Raw genomic sequence first — 18,683 nt, 5'->3', positions numbered from 1 at the left:
GAGGATTGTGGTTCAAAGCCAGCCCATGCAAGATAGTCCATGAGTCTCATCTCCAATTAACCACCATAAAACCAGAGGTGGATTTGTGGCTCAAAGTGGTAGAGCACTAGCCTTGAACAAAAAAGCTCAAGGAATGGGGGGGAGGGAGACGGGAAGGGATGGGAAGGGGAAACAAAGGAGGAGGCAACAATGTTTGATAAGAAATGTACTCATTACCTTGCCCATGTAATTGTAACCCCTCTGTATGGTATTTTCACAATAAAAAAAAAAAAAAAGTAAGAGGGCTGGGAAGGTGGCTCAGTGGTAGAGTGCTTGCCTTGCATGCTTGAGGCCCTGGGTTCACTTCCTCAGCACCACATAAGCAGAAAAAAAAAAGGCCGGAAGTGGCGCTGTGGCTCAAGTAGTAGAGTGCTAGCCTTGAGCTGAAGAGCTGAAGGACCGTGCCCAGGCTCAGAGTTCAGGCCCCACAACTGGACCCAAAAAAAAAAAAAAAAAGAAAGAAAGAAAGAAAACCATCCATTCCTTTTAATAAAACATTTATTGGAAAATTGAAAAAAAAAAAACAAAACTCAAGGATAATGCCCAGGCCCTGAGTTCAAGCCTCACAACTGGCAAAAAAAAAAAAAAAAGAAAGAAAGAAAGAAAAGAAAAGCCAGACACAAACAAGTTCACATAGTATGCCATACTGCTTAATATCTTCAAGGTGATATCTATGATATAGACAGATTGTACATACAGCTGCTTTTTTCTTTTTTGGGGGGGTTCGGTCGTGGGGCCTGAACTCTGGGCCTGGGCATTGTCCCTCAGCTCTTCAGCTCAAGGCTAGCCCTCTACCACTTGAGCCACAGCGCCACTTCCGGCTTTTTTCTTTTTGCTTATGTGGTGCTGAGGAATCGAACCCAGGGCCTCATACATGCAAGGCAAGCGCTCTACCACCTTCCCAGTCCCAGCTGCTTTTTTCTTTTATCATGATTTAATGGTACCTTTTTCTCATTCAAATTTTAGGAATTCTGAATATTATCCATGATTTTTAATAAAATTTCAACTTAGTTACCTTTAAAAAAATCTATCTAGAAAACTTTGGAAACTGAGTTAAATCTTCAATTGTAAGATTTATAATCAGACTTTCTATAACTGTGTCACGAAAGGGTAACTGTTTTCCAGCTGTGTGTGTAAATATATTTTACAGTCTCATTTATTCTTTGTGGCAGGGTTTTAGCAACTACAGAAGAAAATAGCAAACTAGAACAGTCAAACTTAGAGAGATTGGAATCAAATGCAAGGAAGCTCCAACAGGAAGTAGACCAGCTGAACCAAGACAAGCTCTCGCTGCACGCTGGCATCGCTGCACTGCAGCAGCAGCTCCAAGGTACAGCAAAGATGTGGCTTTCCTCTGCCTTTGTTACGTGGGTTAATTGCTTGCTTGATCTTAGTACAGAAGTCATGCAAAAGAGCTTGGGAATTTCTCAAATTAGATTGTGTTAATAGCTGTATCACTCTGAATATACTAAGCTTTTGAATCATACACTTCAAATAAAAGACAAAAACTATTGTTTTTACCTATTTACAGCTAAGGAAAACGTCACTTGCTCTGAGTCACACAGGTAGTAATCCACCAGGCCAATACAGATATAAAATATATCTCCAAATTGTCTTCATGCAACTAACCAACTTTATTATTGCCCCTTTTTTTTTGAGATTTTAGAATATAAAAGTCTTAAGGGGCTGGGAAGGTAGCTCAGCGGTAGAGTGCATGCCTTGCAAGCATGAGGCCCTGGGTTCGATTCCTCAGCATCACATAAACAGAAAAAGCCGGAAGTGTTGCTGTGTCTCCAGTGGTAGAGTGCTAGCCTTGAGCTGAAGAGCTGAGGGACAGCTCCCAGACCCAGAGTTCAGGCCCCATGACCGGCAAAAAAAAAAGTCTTAAAAAAAAGCTAGGTGTCAAACAGTTTCTTTTAATAGGATAGTATGGCAACCTTATTCATTTAACAGAAATACATTTAAATGTAGTTTTTTATGGGGCTGTCTGGTAGAAATCTGATATGTATAGGTATATAGATAATCCTTATTTTTTGAAACTCTTTCTGTAGAAAAACGAGAAGCAGTAAACTCAATACAGGAGGAACTCGCTGATGTCCAAGACCATTTGAGTGAGGCAAAGCAAGTAAGGCTAACAAGGGTAACTTCCTACTAATATGTTAAAAGCACATAGGTAATTACTTAACATAGCAAAGTAAAAAAAAAACAATTAGGTTTGTTCCATTTCATACCAGCATCTAGCATAGGGCCATTCAAATAACATAACCCCCCAATAAAATTTTGGTGCTTAGCAGTAGTTTCCAACTTCTTTAAGCCCTCGTACTCTAATTCCAACCAAGGTCTTTTTCTGTTTGTGTTATTTTTGTACTGGTACTGGGGCTTGAACTTGGGGCCTTGGTGTTGTCTCTTAGCTTTTCACTCAGGGCTGGCACTTTACCACTAGAGCCACAGCTCCGCTTCCAGAAAGTCTCATGGACTTAGCTGTCCAGCTTTGAACTCTGTCATTCAGATCTCAGCCTTCTGAATAGCTAGGATTACAGGTGAGAGCTGCCAGCACCCAGCTCATGAAGTTTTACTGAAAAGTTAAGTAGTATGATGGCCAGACCAGAGTCCAGTAGCAGTTTCTTCGGGGGTGTTAGGCCAGAGAGATACACACTTATGCATGGCACAGGCAAGGCCTCTAGACTACTGTTAGATTTATTTGCTCATTGGATTGCTCTGAACTATCATCTTGTCCAACATTTAATAGAGCCTGTTTGTGGCCATTATACTTCTGATGATCATCCTAAAGGTAATTCCGTATAGTCCTGTGAGAATAGTGTAATTTAGATTTCAGAGAAAAACAAGCAGCAAATTGTGGGCTTCAGTTTCTGTTATGTGAATTAAAAATTAAACATCTAATTTCGTTTCCTTGTACTTTTTAGATTCTTTTATTTCTGAGGTTTTGAACCTATGCAGGTATTTCAGATAACTTTAGGTTTGTTTTCAATAAGGATTGAGCCATGTTCATAATTTTTCTTAATTTTCTAAACAGTCATTTGTTGCCAGAACATTGTTTATCCCCATCTCAAGTCACAAGGCAGCTAATGCTAAGAGGATCTGAGGGTTTTGCTGAGACTTTGCCATCTTTTGCCATCTTATTTTTTAGGCAGTAAAAAGAGGAAAACCCAATAATTCAATCATGGGTTCCTTTTTGTAAATGTGTTGAAACAATAAAGGATAGGGAAGTTTATGCTTCCCATAACCTGTAGAATCTGGGTTGGCACCAGGCACCCTCTGTGTAGATGACTTCGTGAGTAGTTTTGATGTGTTCTTCCACCTAAAGGAGCTGCTTCTCACCACCAAGCATCAGGATGCACTGCAGAGTGAGCAGACGCAGCTCCAGCAGAATATCAGTGAATGGAAGGTGAGGCTTGAAATTAGCCAGAAAGAAGCAGAAGCAAAACAACAGCAACTTCAAGCACTTCAGAGTGAGATCAAAGAAAACCAGCTCAAGCTAGACCAGCAGGAAAAGGTACTACACAGATACAATTTTATAGAAAAGGAACTGCTTTGTTTCTCTGAGCCTTTCCACTATGGCAGAAAGCTGAGCAGTAGACTCTTCAAGACTTTTATCTTTTCTCCCTCTTCTTCTTCTCCCTCCTTCTCTCCCTCCCTTCTGTCTCGACTTTATCTTTTCTCCCTCTTCTTCTTCTTCTCCCTCCTTCTCTTCCTCCCTTCTGTCTCGTCTCCTCTCTTTTCTCTCCTCTTTCTCCTTGATAGGCAAGCTTTCGACCAACTGAACTACATCCCCAGCCCAACTATATGTCTTTAAATGCCTCATGTAATCTTACATTTTAGGATTAATACAAGTTGTAGACCTTTAAATTTCAGGGCATTGGTTATGTAAAGAATCGTAGTGGCGCCGGGCGCCAGTGGCTCACGCCTGTAATCCTAGCTACTCCGGAGGCTGAGATCTGAGGATTGTGGTTCAAAGCCAGCCTGGGCAGGAAAGTCCGTGAGACTCTTATCTCTAATAAACCACTAGAAAACCAGAAGTGGTGCTGTGGCTCAAGCAGTAGAGTGCTCACCTTGAGCTGAAGAGCACAGGGACAGCACCCAAGCCCAGAGTTCAAGCCCCACGACCGACCAAAAAAAAACAAAAACAAAAAAGAATCTTAGTGGCCACGTACTATATGCTGCCTGTGTCCACTCCCCTCATACTGGCAAAGTGGCTTTTCTGACACTATGCTGCAGGCTGTTTACTTCTTTCAGTTGAGATGGAATCTATCTTCATGTTCATCTGGAACACCTAGCATTCTTCATTTTGTAACTAACTATTGTTCTCTATTAAGATGTTTCAAACTCTCCAACAAGAGAGAGAAAGTGAAGAAAAAAAAATAGAAGCCAGTAAAGTAACACTGAAGGAGCAGCAGGAGCAGCTGGAAAAGGAGTTAACAGACCAGAAAAATAAACTGGACCAAGTCATCACAGAGATGATGATGGCAGAAGAGCACGGTAGGACACTGCAGGAACAGGAGCGGAGGAATGAGACACTGGAAAAGACGCTCTCCCAGGCCAGTATGTACTCAGAAACAGCACTTCAAAGCAGGGCAGAGTGGGGAGTGCTGTCTGTGCTGACTGATTATAAAGTATAAAGGACACCTAGGCTGGAGCCAGAACTTGGAAAGGAGGCAGAAGCAGCAAATGAGGGGGCAGAGCCCTAGAAGAGATAAGAAGACAGGCTTAGAAGGAAGAGAATTGTAGCTTTATTGAGAAGAGATTGATTCTTGCTAGGCTGACCAGCAAGTTTGTTTTTGTTGTTTGGTTGTTACTATATTGCCTTCTTCAAGAATGTTCTATCTCTGGGTGCAGGTGGCTCATACCTGTAATCCTAACTACTCTGGAGGCTGAGATCTAAGGATTGTGATTGGAAGCCACCCTGGGCAGAAAAGGCCTTGAGATTCTTAGCTCCAGTGAACTAACTCCCCCCCTTCCCCTTGCAAAAAAGCAGGAAGTGGTATTGTGGCCCAAGTGGTAGAGCTGTAGCCTTGAGCAAAAGGAACTTAGGGACAGCATCCAGGCCTTGAGTTCAAGCCCCAGAACCAACACACACACAAAAAAAATTCTCACAGAAGTGGAACATTATGGCAGAGAAGTGCCAGAGGATACTCTAAAGGACAATAGAATAATGACCTGTTTTGCCTCAACTAATCAAGAAAACAATATAAACAATTCTACTTCTATCTACCATTGACATAGCAAATGGTACCAGAATATAGATAGTTGGCTTTGAGTCCATTTGCTCTCTCTTAAATCAAATAAATAAAGTCTAAGACAGGCATGGTAGCGTGTGACTATAGTCCAAGCCTTGGGAAGCTGAGGCAGAAGGGTGACTTAAGCTCAGGTGATTGTACCCAGCCTGGGCAACATAGTAAGACCTCCATTCCAATCAGTCAGTCAATCAATAAAATAAATATAATGTTGATATGAAAAGCTAGGGGCAAATGATCCACCAGTAAACATTATTTCTCTTTCTTAGGCTTCAGGGTTTAATAGCACTGAGAAAGTGTTGTGAACTTGGGTCTGAAAGGCTTAATACTCCTTTTCCTCTAGAAGCCTCTGGGATACCCAGACTGGATCACTTCATAGCAAGAACAGAGCCAAACAAACATTCCAAGTTCTAAAAATGAGAATCTGGGCAGGGTGCTACCTAATAAGTGTGATAAGAAAAACCTTGTAAATGTCACTTTTAGATAGAAGCATTTTTATTAAGTACTCACTATCCCAGGGTCCACATACACAATTCCAAATGAATACCAGGAAATGTGTTCCTCACCTTAAAACGGGGCTCTTTGCCAACATGGAACCAATTCCAAAACCTGTGCTCTTTCCAGTAGGTGTACCACCTCCTATGAGGGAGAAAGTACTGAGGTTATCTCTCAGGAGTTAAGAAACAACATCATTTCCACAGTCTGTTCCATTGTTTCAACACTTCAGGGATTGAATTTATTCCTCTCATTGGTCTTGAAGACTCAAAGGGAAAGTAGTTGCTGTCTATCACTTTGGGAATGGTCCTCCAGGAACCAGTTTCTTCAAGAAGCACCCTTACCAGCCTTTGTAGGAAACATCTGTAATCCTAGCTATTCAGGAAGCAGAAGTTAAAGGATCACAGTTCAAGGCTGGCCCAGGCCAAAAGTTAGCATGACCCTCTTTCTAAAACAAGCCAAGCATAGTATGGTATATGCCTGTAATCTCAGCTGCAGGACTTGGAGATGCAATCATTGTGGTCCAAGGCCAGCCCTAACAAATGCTTGGTATCACATCTGAAAAACAGACACATAGTAAAAAAGACTTGGGGATATGACTCACCACTTTTGGGCCTTTGGAGTGAGTCAGGCAGACATGACACTTGAGACAGTATTAGTGCTAAGTGCCAGAGTACATAGCATGTCACTGTTGGGTAGTCTACACCTGAGGGATGAAAGCTGTGACAGACCTAACGTGGTACTGATTTCAGAACGGCAGCTTGCAGAACTGGAGCAGCAGTTAATGGAAAAGTCAAGTGAGCTGCTGGCCCTCCAGAAAGAGACAGACACTATGAGGGCAGACTTCAGCCTCCTGCGGAACCAGTTCTTGACAGAAAGGAAGAAGGCTGAGAAGCAGGTAGCCAGCCTGAAGGAAGCACTTAAGGTCCAGCGGAGCCAGCTAGAGAAAAACCTCCTTGTGAGTATCTGCTGCCCTTGCATTTAAACGTTTAAGGGTTTGGAGGTGTGGCTCGAATGGTAGAATGCCTGTCTAGCAAGTGTAAGGCTCTTAAGTTCAAACCCCAGTACTACCACAAAAAAGTAATTAAAATAGAACTTTTTTTTTTACGTGGGGAAGATAAATTACCCATTAACTGAGCCCCTAACCTGTTGTTGTTACTGGTATACTTAGATTTACTTTGTTCTTGAAGATTTGCTAAGTTGTGCCTGGGCTGGACCTCAGCCTCAGAGCAGCTCTGGCAGATGGCTGGGAGACCATCCAGTGTACAGTATGCTTTCTGCTACAAGCTCTGCTATAGCCATCACTAGGGTGCATGAAAAGGCTTGATAGACAGTTTTATACAGCAGCATCCAGTGCTTGAGTTCTTTTCAGAGAACATCAACTTTAATTAATTTCCACAAGCCAAGAAGCTCAGTCCTCCATGCTTCTATGTCTGAAATAAACTGGGAAAGTGACAATTGTATTATTGAAGAGAATTTATGATGGGAGGCAAGTGAGCACAATGGGCTTCCCAATGCCTGCTATGGGACTAGTGCAGTCCTGTGTGAAAGGAACTTTCATAACATATGCATTTCCTAGAGGTAAACTAGTGACTAGCCACAAGGCTTGTAAAGATGGAGGAAAATGGGTGGCTAAAGTGTCATCCTCCCAGTAATCCCATGGTGATGGGTATTTGATTGTACTGGAAGCTCAGAAAAGGAAGGTGATTCTCCTCAAAGATAATGCCACAGATCTAGGATTCAGACTTTGAGGTAACACCCAAAAGTATCTCAAACATCTCAGGAAAGCTGAGGTGCAGATGGGAAGTAAAGTTACAGAATTGAGTGTGTGAGCCAGCAAGCACACTTCCATATGCTGGACCTCAGAGTCATCTTTTTCTCCTCTTCTAGGAGCAAAAGCAGGAGAAGAGCTGTATGCAGAAGGAAATGGCAACAATTGAACTAGTAGCCCAAGACAACCATGAGCGGGCCAGGCGCCTGATGAAGGAGCTCAACCAGATGCAGCATGAATACCTAGAGCTCAAAAAACAGGTGTGCGCTCAGGAACCCCTGCTGGCCAGCTAGGGACACGGGACTTCAGAAAACATACATTCCTCCAGGGCGTAGGCAGGCTGTAGAGTTAATCTCTCTCTTAAGAGTAACATTTCCACTGGGCACCGGTGGCTCCCACCTGTAATCCTAGCTACTCAGGAGGCTAAGATCTGAGGATCGCAGTTCAAAGCCAGCCCGGGCAGGAAAGTCTGTGAGACTCTTATCAATAAACCACTGGAAAACCGGAAGTGGCGCTGTGGCTCAAGTTGTAGAGCGCTCGCCTTGGTGCAGGGACAGCACCCAAGCCCAGAGTTCAAGCCCCACAACCTACCAAAACAAAAAGAGTAACATTTCTTCATGTAAATTGTGGAAAGCTGATTGTAAGAAAATATTTCAAGCTGAGTCCTTCAGCCTTTAAAATTTAAAAATACCCAAGGAAAAGAAGTATTTGTTTAAAAAAAAAATGCGTTTTAGCCTAGTGCTTGATAGCTCATGCCTATAATCCTAGCTACTCAGGAGGCTGAGGCCTGAAGGCAGAACCAGCCCAGGCAGAAAAGTCTGTTTGAAACTCTTATCTTCAATTAACCACCAGAAAACCAGAAGTGGCACTGTGGCTCAAAGTGGTAGAGTACTAGCCTTGAGTAGAGTACAGGGACAGCACCTAGGCCCTGAGTTCAAGCCCCATAGCTGACAAAAAAAAAAAAAAAAAAAAAAAACTTAAAAATTCTCTTTAAGGGCTGGGAAGGTGGCTTAGTGGTAGAGTGCTTGCCTTTCATGCATGAGGCTCTGGGTTCGATTCCTTAGCACCACATAAGCAAAAAGAAAAAAGCCGGAAGTGGCGCTGTGGCTCAAGTGGTAGAGGGCTAGCCTTGAGCTGAAGAGCTGAGGGACAGCGCCCAGACCCAGAGTTCAGGCCCCTTGACCAGACCCAAAAAAAAAAATTTTTTTTAAGAGCTGGATACCAGTGGCTCATGCTTATAATCCTAGCTACTCAGAATACTTAGATCTGAGGATTGCAGTTCAAAGCCAGCCTAGGCAGAAAAGTCTGTGAGATTCTTATCTCCAATAAACTACCCAGAAAAAGCCATAGTGGCACTATGGCTCAAGTAGTAGAGTGCTAGCCTAGATCACAAAGAGGCTCAGGGTCAGCACCCAGGCCCTGAGTTCATAGCCCCCAGACTTGCCAAAAAAAATAAGTTCAATAAGCTCTTATGTCCTTGAAGGGAAAGTAGTGATTCTGTAATATAAAATTTTATTGTATACTAAAGAACTATATTAGATTTTATGCTAGAAGAAAGCCAAACCCCCAGGCAAGTCAAAGTGGTCCAGGAGAAACCTTTGATGTCAGGTAATATATTTGCCAAGTAAAAAGTGTAAGACTGTACAAGTTTACACTGGTGATCTCTAACTCCTTAGCCAGTGTCACCACCTGGGCCATTGCTGGGGAAACTGTTACACCACTTGATCGGCCTTGTTGTACTTTGTTCCTTAGATAACTCTAAGGGGCAAGGCCATTTTCATCTGTGCTGTCAGTGCTCTCATTTTCTCTATCTCTTCCTCTCTCCCTCTCTCTCTCTTTCTCTCTCTGTCTCTCTCTCACACACACACACATATTTTTTAAATGCCTTTTTGAAATTATTGGAAGGCCACAAGTCCTGTTGATTGTACATGCCTCTGAAAACTTGATGAGCATTAGTACTACAGCAGGTACGAGGAGAGCCATACCAAGTAGTCTTGAGTAGTGAACACAGTGTGTAACACTTAGGCAAAGCCTTAGGCTCCCAACCCACCAGATTCTAAGACCCTGTAAGCATTCACATTTATAATCCAGATCACTTAGGATTTGTTTCACTAAGGGATGTTTTTCTCATTTAGACTTTTATTATTACTGTTTCCAGTTAGGTACCACTAAAATGCTTCATGTAAATTCCCACTTAGTCCTCATGTCTCAGCAGAAGGTATTACTGAGATCAGAAGGCAGCTAACTTGCCCTTAAGTCATATTAGTAATGTATGCTGGTCCAAGAATGGAATCCACCTCTAACTCCAGAGAGACTGACTTCTGTAGACTAATTGTTTTCAAGAAACATTAAAGGAAAGTTGCTTCAGTCAAAATGCTGATGAAATTATTACTTGGTGGTTTGTAGATAGTTGAGTGTCTTAAAAAGTATAACTTTTTAACAGTTTGAATAATCTTGGTACAGAGGCCAGTATATCCATTCCAAGTTGAAAATATCATATGTTGAAAACATATTTAATGTCTGAGAAGGTAGCTCAGTGGTAAAGTGCTTGCCTTGCATGCATGAGGCCCTGGGTTCGATTCCTCAGCACCACATAAGCAGAAAAGGCTGGAAGTGGGACTGAGGCTCAAGTGGTAGAGTGCTAGCCTTGAGTTGAAGAGCTGAGGGACAGTGCCCAGGCCCAGAATTCAGGCCCCATGACTGGACCCAAAAAACAAAACAAAACAAAAACAAAAAAAAAGAAAACAGATTTAATATATCTTACCTACCATACATCATAACACAGTACAATGTGGAGGATTGATTGTTTACCCTCATGACAGAGTAGCTGAAGTTGTGGCTTGCTGACGGAACCCAACATCAAGAGAGAATAGGCATATTACTAACCCGGGAAAAGATTAAAATACAAAAGTATCTTTTCTACTGGATGTATATTGCTTTTACCTACCATAATAAAGTCAAAAATCACAAGCTGAACCATAAGTGAGGGGGACTGTCTGTAGATGCTAAGTATAGATCTTTAAATACAAGAAGTAATTCTAAGTAAGTTCCAAACCTTACCCAATGATATTTGACTCTAACTCACTGTTTAGATAGCAAACCAAAAAGATTTGGAGAGGAGACAAATGGAAATCAGTGATGCAATGAGAACACTAAAGTCTGAAGTTAAAGATGAAATAAGAGCCAGCCTGAAGAATCTCAACCAGTTTCTTCCAGCAGAACTACCAGCAGATCTAGCCGATATTTTGGAGAGAAATGAACACTTACAGGGAGAGTGGGAAAGTTTGAAAGAAAACGTACCATTCTCCATGAATGAGAGACCTTTTGAAGACAGGCTGAACTTTTCTCAAGTTCACGTAATGGTAAGGTTTAGTTTACTTTGCTATCCCTGGACCAGGAGAGTTTGGTCCCCAACTCTCCAGTTAAGCTAAAAACAGATTTGGGAGCAGAGCACTGGTGACTCTCACCTGTAATCTTATCCAGTTGGGAGGCTAAGATTGTTGGGATGGTAGTTCAAAGCCATCTGGGCAGAGAAGTTGACAAGACCCCTTTTCTCAATGACGAGCCAGATGCCAGGGCTTGCACTTGTTATCCCAGACTCCAAAAAATGCCTGGCCATGGGAGGGTCCATGCAGCCAAGTGGAAACTGAAAACACCCTGCAGAATCCAGGGCTGGGGCTTGGGATTAGAACACCTGCCTGGCTGTCGTGAGAGCTGAAGCTCAAACTCAGCACTGCAACAATGAAAGGAGGGAGGAGATTTGGGGTACAGGAGCAAGAGGTGACTTTTTGATGTTTTTCTCTTTTCCTCCTGAAAAAGGATGAGCACTGGCGTGGTGAAGCACTCCGAGAGAGACTCCGTCACCATGAAGACCGACTCAAGGTTGCCCTTTAAAAAACATATATAAGATCTTTGGCACTTTGGGAGCTGGGGGAAATTCTCATATCCACTCTCTTGCAGCACTGTGCAACTGTACAGACCACACAGAAGCAGCATTGAAAGTTGACATCACAGTTAGTAAAAAAAAAAAAAAAAACATTTGGTATTAAATCTGTGTTCTTCAGTATGCTGCTTTGCCTTAGCTAGAGCCAAGTATCTAGGATAAGAAATACAGTACATAGGGCTGGGAAGGTGGCTCACTGTTGGAGCACTTGCCTTGCATGCCTGAGGCCCTGGGTTCGATTCCTCAGCACCACATAAGCAAACAGAAAAAAGCCAGAAGTGGCGCTGTGGCTCAAGTGGTAGAGCGCTAGCCTTGAGCTGAAGAGCTGAGGGACAGTGCCCAGGCCCAGAGTACAGGCCCCAGGACCGGACCCAAAAAAAAAAAAAAAAAAAGAAATACAGATACAATCTTAAACTGTGCAGACATCATGAACCAGTGCTGGGGAAAAGACTGGGAATAGTAGAAACATACATAAGTCTGAGTGGCAGATAGGATAGTTTGACTCAGAACACACCAAGTTTTGAAGGTCCTGTGAGATACCCAGATATGGCTGTTAGTTGCAAAATATGAGTGTGATTTGGTGGTCAGTGTTAATCTCGGGATTTCAGAGTTAAAGCCATAGATGATGAGGCACACCTACAATCCCAGCACTCAAAAGACCAAGGCAGAGGATTGTGAGTTCAAAGCCAGCCAGTACCATGGGCCAGAAACCCTGTATCAGAAAGCAAAACAGGGGCTGGGACCAGGTGGCTCAGTGGTAGAGCACTTGCCTTGCATGCCTGAGGCCCTGGGTTCCATTCCTCAGCACCACACAAGCAAAAAGAAAAAAAAGCCGGAAGTGGCCCTATGGCTCAAGAATTAGAGGTTGAGAGTATATATGGAGTCAAAAGAAGAGAGTGAAGCAGAATGAGAAAAGAAAGGACCATCTTTGGGGACTGGTGACCTCCACAGATAGCAGAGGGAGCAGTGCTGACTAGAGCCCTCTGACATCCAGTGAAACTGCAGCTACATATGGCTACTCTATAATCAGCTGTGTGGTAAAGCCAAGTTAAAGATTCAGCGCCTGCAGGGTGTCAGTGGCCCACCCCTGTAATCCTAGCTACTCAGGAGGCTGAAATCTGAGGATTGCAGTTCAAAGCTAGCAAACTACCAAAAAACTGGGTACTGTGGCTCAAAGTGGTAGACCACTAGTCTTGAACAAAAACAAGCTTAGGGACAGCATCCAGATCCTGAGTTCAAACTCCAGGACCAGCACGCACACACACAAATTCAGCTTCTAAGTTGTCTCATTAAAAAAAAATTTATTGTTATTGTAAAGGTGATGTACAGAGTAGTTACATTTACAAAAGAGCACATTTCTTTTTAGACAATATCACCCCTTCCCTTAACCTCTCTGCTTTTCCCTCCCGTTCCCACCCACAAGTTGTATAGTTCATTTTCAACAGTGTCCAGTGAGTGCCGTTACTGCGTTTGTTCACCCTTTTGTCTCTTCATTTCTGTGCCAACCTTAATACTTCCGAAGACATATAAATATAACAAAAAGGAAAGACAAAAACAGCAAAAATAGAAAAAAACTCATTTTCATATCCTGGAATTCATTTTGTTAAATATTATTTTGTATGATCAGATGCACATAGGCATTGTGCCTTTCTGTTCCTAAGAGTATCTTTTGATCTCAACATGTATAAATGCCTAGAGACTTGTATGACTTATGTCCCAATGTATTTTAGATCTCGCTTACACATGTGAGAGAAAACATGCCCTGTCTGTCTGAGTTTGGCTTACCTCACTTAACCTGCTTTGTTCTAGGTCCATCCATTTTCCTGCACATGACATAATGTTATGCTTTCTAATGGCTGTGTAAAATTCTATTGTGTATAGGTACCACATTTTCCAGATCCACTCATTCGTTGTCTGAGTTGCCCCATTTCATCTGTTGTATATATGTTTAGACGCCGCTGTATCAAGTAGAGAACATTCCCTTCCTCGCAGAAAGTTCTTGTGGACTGCACTGCCACAGGCTTTGAGAGAACAGATTTAAATTCTTGGTAGATGAAGAAAGAGATGAGGTGACAATTTACAATGGAGGCAGAGGGCTCAGAGATACTAAGCATTATTGCAGGACAGAGTCTCAGTACTGCAAAAGGAAAAAAATCCCGGCTGAGTAAAAGGCCAGGTTAATGGCAATGCAGATATTAATTAATGGGCATTATGCACACACATGGATGATATTTAGTACCTCCTTCAACTTCTAAAGGATTTGTGCAGCTGCAAGCAGCCACTGGTACTATACAACAGACTATCAGATGTTAAGTATGTGGAAGCTGAGTCATAGCTTTGGTACATTTCCTCTGTATAAAACTCTAAATGTTACTGTAACACTTTTCAGGCCCAGCTACGACACTGTATGTCTAAGCAAGCAGAAGTACTGATCAAAGGGAAGCGGCAGACAGAAGGCACTTTACACAGTTTGAGGAGACAAGTCGATGCTTTAGGGGAACTGGTGACCAGCACCTCTGTGGATTCAACATCATCACCTGGTGTGTCCCCGGTGGAGTCTTCCCTTGTGGTGGACACACAGCCTGGACAGAATCAGGTAAGAGGAAGTCCTAAAGGGTTGAGAATGTCACACGGAAGTGCATGAAAGCTTCGGAGAACATGATCCAGGGAAGAGCCGGCATCTAAATGCCATCTCATCTTTGGAAAACTTGTTTGGGGGATTGCTGAGAAAATTCAAATCTCCTAACATATAGAAAAAGGGGATAAGCTGATAGCTTTAGGAAATAGACTAGAGCTAGAGATAGGGTGATGTCGTCAGTCATACTCTTCAGGCCCTCCACTTGTATCCCCTTTTCCCCTACCTGGTCAGAATAAAGAACTTAGACCTATGAAGCGAGTACTGTGCTCTAGTTCACTTGTGTGGGATCCCTGTGTCTTGGGGAAAAATGACTGCAGATGCCTATTTGCAATGAAATTTGAATGTAGACCTCTTAACCCGGAGTCTGTATAAAAGTTCAGTAATCAGGCTGGGAAGGTGGCTCAGTGGTAGAGCGCTTGTCTTGCATGCATGAGGCCCTGGATTCGATTCCTCAGCACCACATAAGCAAAAAAAAAAAAAAAAAAGCCAGAAGTGGTGCTGTGGCTCAAATGGTAGAGCACTAGCCTTGAGCTGAAGAGCTGAGGGACAGTGCCTAGGCCCAGAGTTTAGGCCCACGACTGGACCCCCCCAAAAAAAAAACGTTCAGTAATCATTTGGGAGGGAACATTACATAGATTCATAAAACTAACCATATTACTACTGACAGAAGAGCTTTCTATTTTTTTAAGTGTCTATGTACCTACTAAACACTTTATATATAATAGCCCATTTAATCTTTACATCTGAGAGATAGAAATTATCCATTTATGTAGGTAAAGAAACTATTAAAAGATAAAAATGACTTGGGTGTTAGATGTAGCAAAGGACAAAATCAGGATTTAGGGACTAACCCACCTTTACCATAGAGCAGTGTGATTGTTGAAAACCACAAGGAATGTTCAAAGGTAGGTGCCCATTAATATGCCCAAATGGGGGAAAGCTATGTAGGACATGTAATTGGGAGCATAGTTTAATTTGAATATGATTACCATAACTGCTGTGGTGGGGACCAAAGTCAAATTTAAGGCTCAAAACATCATGACCCCACAGAGAAGAAGTTAAAGAGGCACTGGGCACTAGGGATGTGGGTGGGCTTCCGTGATTGAGAGCACAGGAGATTTAGGAATCAGATTATTCAGCCCAAGATAGCAGCTGGCAAGGTTCAGGCACACACCAAAGACAGGAAGTTAAGACACTGGAGGCCCAAGAGAAAGGGTGTTAGAATTGTTTAAAGGTTAGGCTATGCAGGCTAAAGCTCCAAACTAGGTTCAAACTGGAGTGGTGGAGTGGTTTCTGGGCCTAATGTTTATTTCCCTTTTCAGATCTCCTTCCAGGTTGTACAAGGTTCATCAGAACGAGCCAGTTACTGACACGGAGGCCATTATCTGCTTCCTCACAAGGGTATGTTACAGAGACCTTGCAGCTAGCACTTTCAATCAGTAAATCATGTTATTCTAGCAGTCTTGAATTCAGGGCTTCATAATCTCACTAGGCTTTTTTGTTGTTGGTCGTAGGGCTTGAACTCAGGGCCTGGGCGCTGTCCTTGAGCTTTTGTGCTCAAGACTGACACTACCACTTTGAGACACAGCTCTACTTCCGATTTTCTGGTGGTAAATTGGATATGAGAGTGGACTTTCTTGCCCTGGCTGGCTTTACACCAGTATCCTTCTCAGACTCCTGAGTAGCTAAGATAATAGGCATGAGCCACTTGGAGATTTTTAACTGGTTAACTGGAGATAAATCTCATGGATTTATTTATCTAGCTAGCTTTGAACCAAGAGCTCCAGATCTTAGCTGAGTAGCTACGATTATAGTCATGAACCACTGACACCAGGCCTAACTTTTTCTCATAGATTTTGTAGGGGTTAATTAATCTTAAGCGTTAAGGCTGGGGGCTGTAGCTCAATAGTAAGGTGCTTGCCTAACATGAACCAGGCCCTGAGTTCAGTGCCTCTCCTGAAAGACAAAATCCCAGAGGTACTCATATGTACTATTTTGCCCTATCAGCCAATAAATACCCTTACTTCCATTTAAGGTTAATTTCCATGTTTTCAAGATGTTTATTTTTGCAAATCGTGGGGCCTGAGCTCTGGGCCTGGGCTCTGTCCCTCAGCTCTTCAGCTCAAGGCTAGCACTCCATCACTTGAGCCACAACACCACTTCCAGCTTTTTCTGCTTATGTGGTGCTGAGGAATTGAACCCATTTTCATGCATGCGAGGCAAGCACTTTACCACTGAGCCACCTTCCTAGCCCCGGTTTCAAGAATGTAATTCTATTTTGTCTTCCTGTAGGAGTGCTCAAACAAGATGACAGACTGCTTTGCATCAATATCTGAGGAAATATCTTTTCCACTACCTCAACTTCCTAATCGGAATGCCATTTGGTTTCTATCTAGATTGAATGCTGAAACTCCACTGTAATTTACCATGCTTGTACCAGTAATGCCAAGGCATAAGTCACTTGTACACATGGGAATAACTGTACATTTTAAACTGGGGTTCCAGTTTGCTGACTTTTTAAAATCTTGAACTGTATTTTTATAAAGCCAATGGATTTTACTGCATTATTTGAATTCATCCACTGGTAAATGTAGTTTAAAAGAATGTACTTAATGCCTCTTCATTTATATAGTATTTTTTGATTCTGCTTAAATTCTATTTTTATATGAAAATAAAAGTCAACTTGGCTCTGTCATCTGACTTTACATTTCATAGATTCTGGGCAAAGCTATCAAGTTGGTACCTTAATTCCAAGAAAACAATAATATTCCAGATGGTTTCCATGCTTTACTTAGAGGCTAAAGTCATACTCAACATTTCTGAATCAAATATTTTAAAACCATTAACTTCATTTCAAATACTTTTATCTCAAGTCTTTTATGGAAAATTAGAAAAACTGTACTTTGGAGACTCAGTGCTAAGTTCACATTATATATTCAGACTTAAAATACTTGAACTCCTAAAACAGCTCAACTCCTTGATCAACACACCTAAGACCAATAGAATCAGTCACCTTGCAACAGACATTCCTAAGAACCATCTAAGCCACAAGACAGCTCTGGAGCCATAACCAGCAATGTATCATGTCAGCACTGTACCTCACCACTGAGTAGTTACTTAAGATTCCTGAAATACTGCTTGGCTACCACTGTACAATTAAGATACAAGATACATATAAGACAACAAATGGAAATGACATACAATTTACTGACACACTAGTCTAGAAAACTTTCCAGACAAAATTGGCTTTTATATTCATATTCTTTCACTTTCTTGGTTCAGGAAAATGCTTAAAAGCTTGTTCTATTAAGTTATTGATAAGACTCCTCCATAAAACTCACACATGGACAGGAATAGAAGGTATTTGGTCTTCTGTTTAAGGTATGTAAACTGAACCATTCAGTTTCTGATTGCTTTTTGTTGTTGTTTGCCAGTTGTGGGGCTTAAACTCACGGCCTGAGCACTGTCTCTTCAGCTCAAGGTGAACACTTTGACTTGAGCACAGCACCACTTCCAGTTTTCAGTGATTAACTAGAGATAAAAATCCCATGGACTGTCCTGCCTGGGCTGGCTTTGAACTGTGATCCTCAGATCTCAGGCTCCTGAGTAGGTAGCTAGGATTACAGGCATAAGCTGGCTCTGCCTTCATACCTTAAGTCACATTTTTTAATTATATGGACAAAAAGGCTTGCAGAAACCAAAGTGAGGTAATGAATATATGAAGACAAACAGCTTGGTTTCTAAAGATATCTTTCATGTTTCAAAGAAATATTTCCAAAGAAATTTACCTCTAGGATGTGTACACCACCGTCATTCCCTACCCCCACATCACAATCACTAGACCACTTTATTGCTGATGAAAACACTCATGGAATGTCACACAAATAGTTCTAAGCACCAGTCACAACCAGAGGGCAATGAGTAACCCAGAACATCAGGTGACCTGAACAAACAGTAAAAACTGATGGTTTAAAAATTAAATGACTTTCTCTCCAGTACTGCCCAGTGTCTGGCACACATATTACAATATGACAATTTGCTCCTCTATTTTTAAGCACCCAAGTTTATTATAGAGGATTACACATGCAAGTAATAGAATTTGGCCCCAAGTACAGTCAGGGTGAACACTATTAGCCAACAAATGTGCTGGCCTTGGACTAAAAGATGACTGAAAACATTGCAAAGGGGATGCAAATACAAGAATAAAACTAGTTCAGTTAGTGATGTGGTTGCATATGCTACAGTAGACTTCTCTTTATACAACAAATAAGCACAGCTCTGCAATAAAAACTGACAATGTACACCAAGAGTTCACCTGAAGAAAACAGGCTCTACTATAGTTCAGAAAAAAATGCGACCAATTTTAATCTAGATACAGGTACTTTATTTACAAATATTTAGATTAATAGCATTTTGTTACATCAAATGAAGAATACAGCAGTCTGAATAAATCCTTCTGTCACAAAAAACAATTAAGACCCATTGTAACTAACTTTGGGAATCGGTATTGCACCTAAACAAGCCTCAGTCTTTAGTTTGTATATC

At 41.9% G+C, this 18,683-nt stretch overlaps 1 protein-coding gene across 6 annotated transcripts in view; it reads left to right on the top strand.

Moving 5' to 3' along the window:
• The window catches only part of LOC138803181 (centriolin-like), an 86,627-nt gene extending 69,796 nt beyond the window's left edge, over positions 1 to 16,831 (top strand). For 4 of the 6 annotated variants that reach the window (XM_069987030.1, XM_069987032.1, XM_069987027.1 and 1 more), the window contains 11 exons: positions 1,212 to 1,369; positions 2,091 to 2,179; positions 3,365 to 3,553; positions 4,374 to 4,599; positions 6,539 to 6,744; positions 7,677 to 7,817; positions 10,650 to 10,919; positions 11,377 to 11,439; positions 13,890 to 14,096; positions 15,461 to 15,539; positions 16,431 to 16,831. In XM_069987030.1, the coding sequence (XP_069843131.1) occupies positions 1,212 to 1,369; positions 2,091 to 2,179; positions 3,365 to 3,553; positions 4,374 to 4,599; positions 6,539 to 6,744; positions 7,677 to 7,817; positions 10,650 to 10,919; positions 11,377 to 11,439; positions 13,890 to 14,096; positions 15,461 to 15,508 (1,597 nt within the window). In that variant the 3' untranslated portion in view covers positions 15,509 to 15,539; positions 16,431 to 16,831. The remainder of the gene's footprint in view (positions 1 to 1,211; positions 1,370 to 2,090; positions 2,180 to 3,364; positions 3,554 to 4,373; positions 4,600 to 6,538; positions 6,745 to 7,676; positions 7,818 to 10,649; positions 10,920 to 11,376; positions 11,440 to 13,889; positions 14,097 to 15,460; positions 15,540 to 16,430) is intronic. The other 2 variants (XM_069987031.1, XM_069987029.1) reach the window with 1 other exon arrangement.
• Positions 16,832 to 18,683: the final 1,852 nt, after the last annotated feature.

Source organism: Dipodomys merriami, unplaced genomic scaffold (genome assembly GCF_024711535.1).
Source record: "Dipodomys merriami isolate MVZ:Mamm:240054 unplaced genomic scaffold, mDipMer1.0.p SCAF_336, whole genome shotgun sequence".
NCBI classification, from domain to species: Eukaryota; Metazoa; Chordata; class Mammalia; order Rodentia; family Heteromyidae; genus Dipodomys; species Dipodomys merriami.
This window is presented reverse-complemented; position numbering and strand designations above follow the sequence as displayed.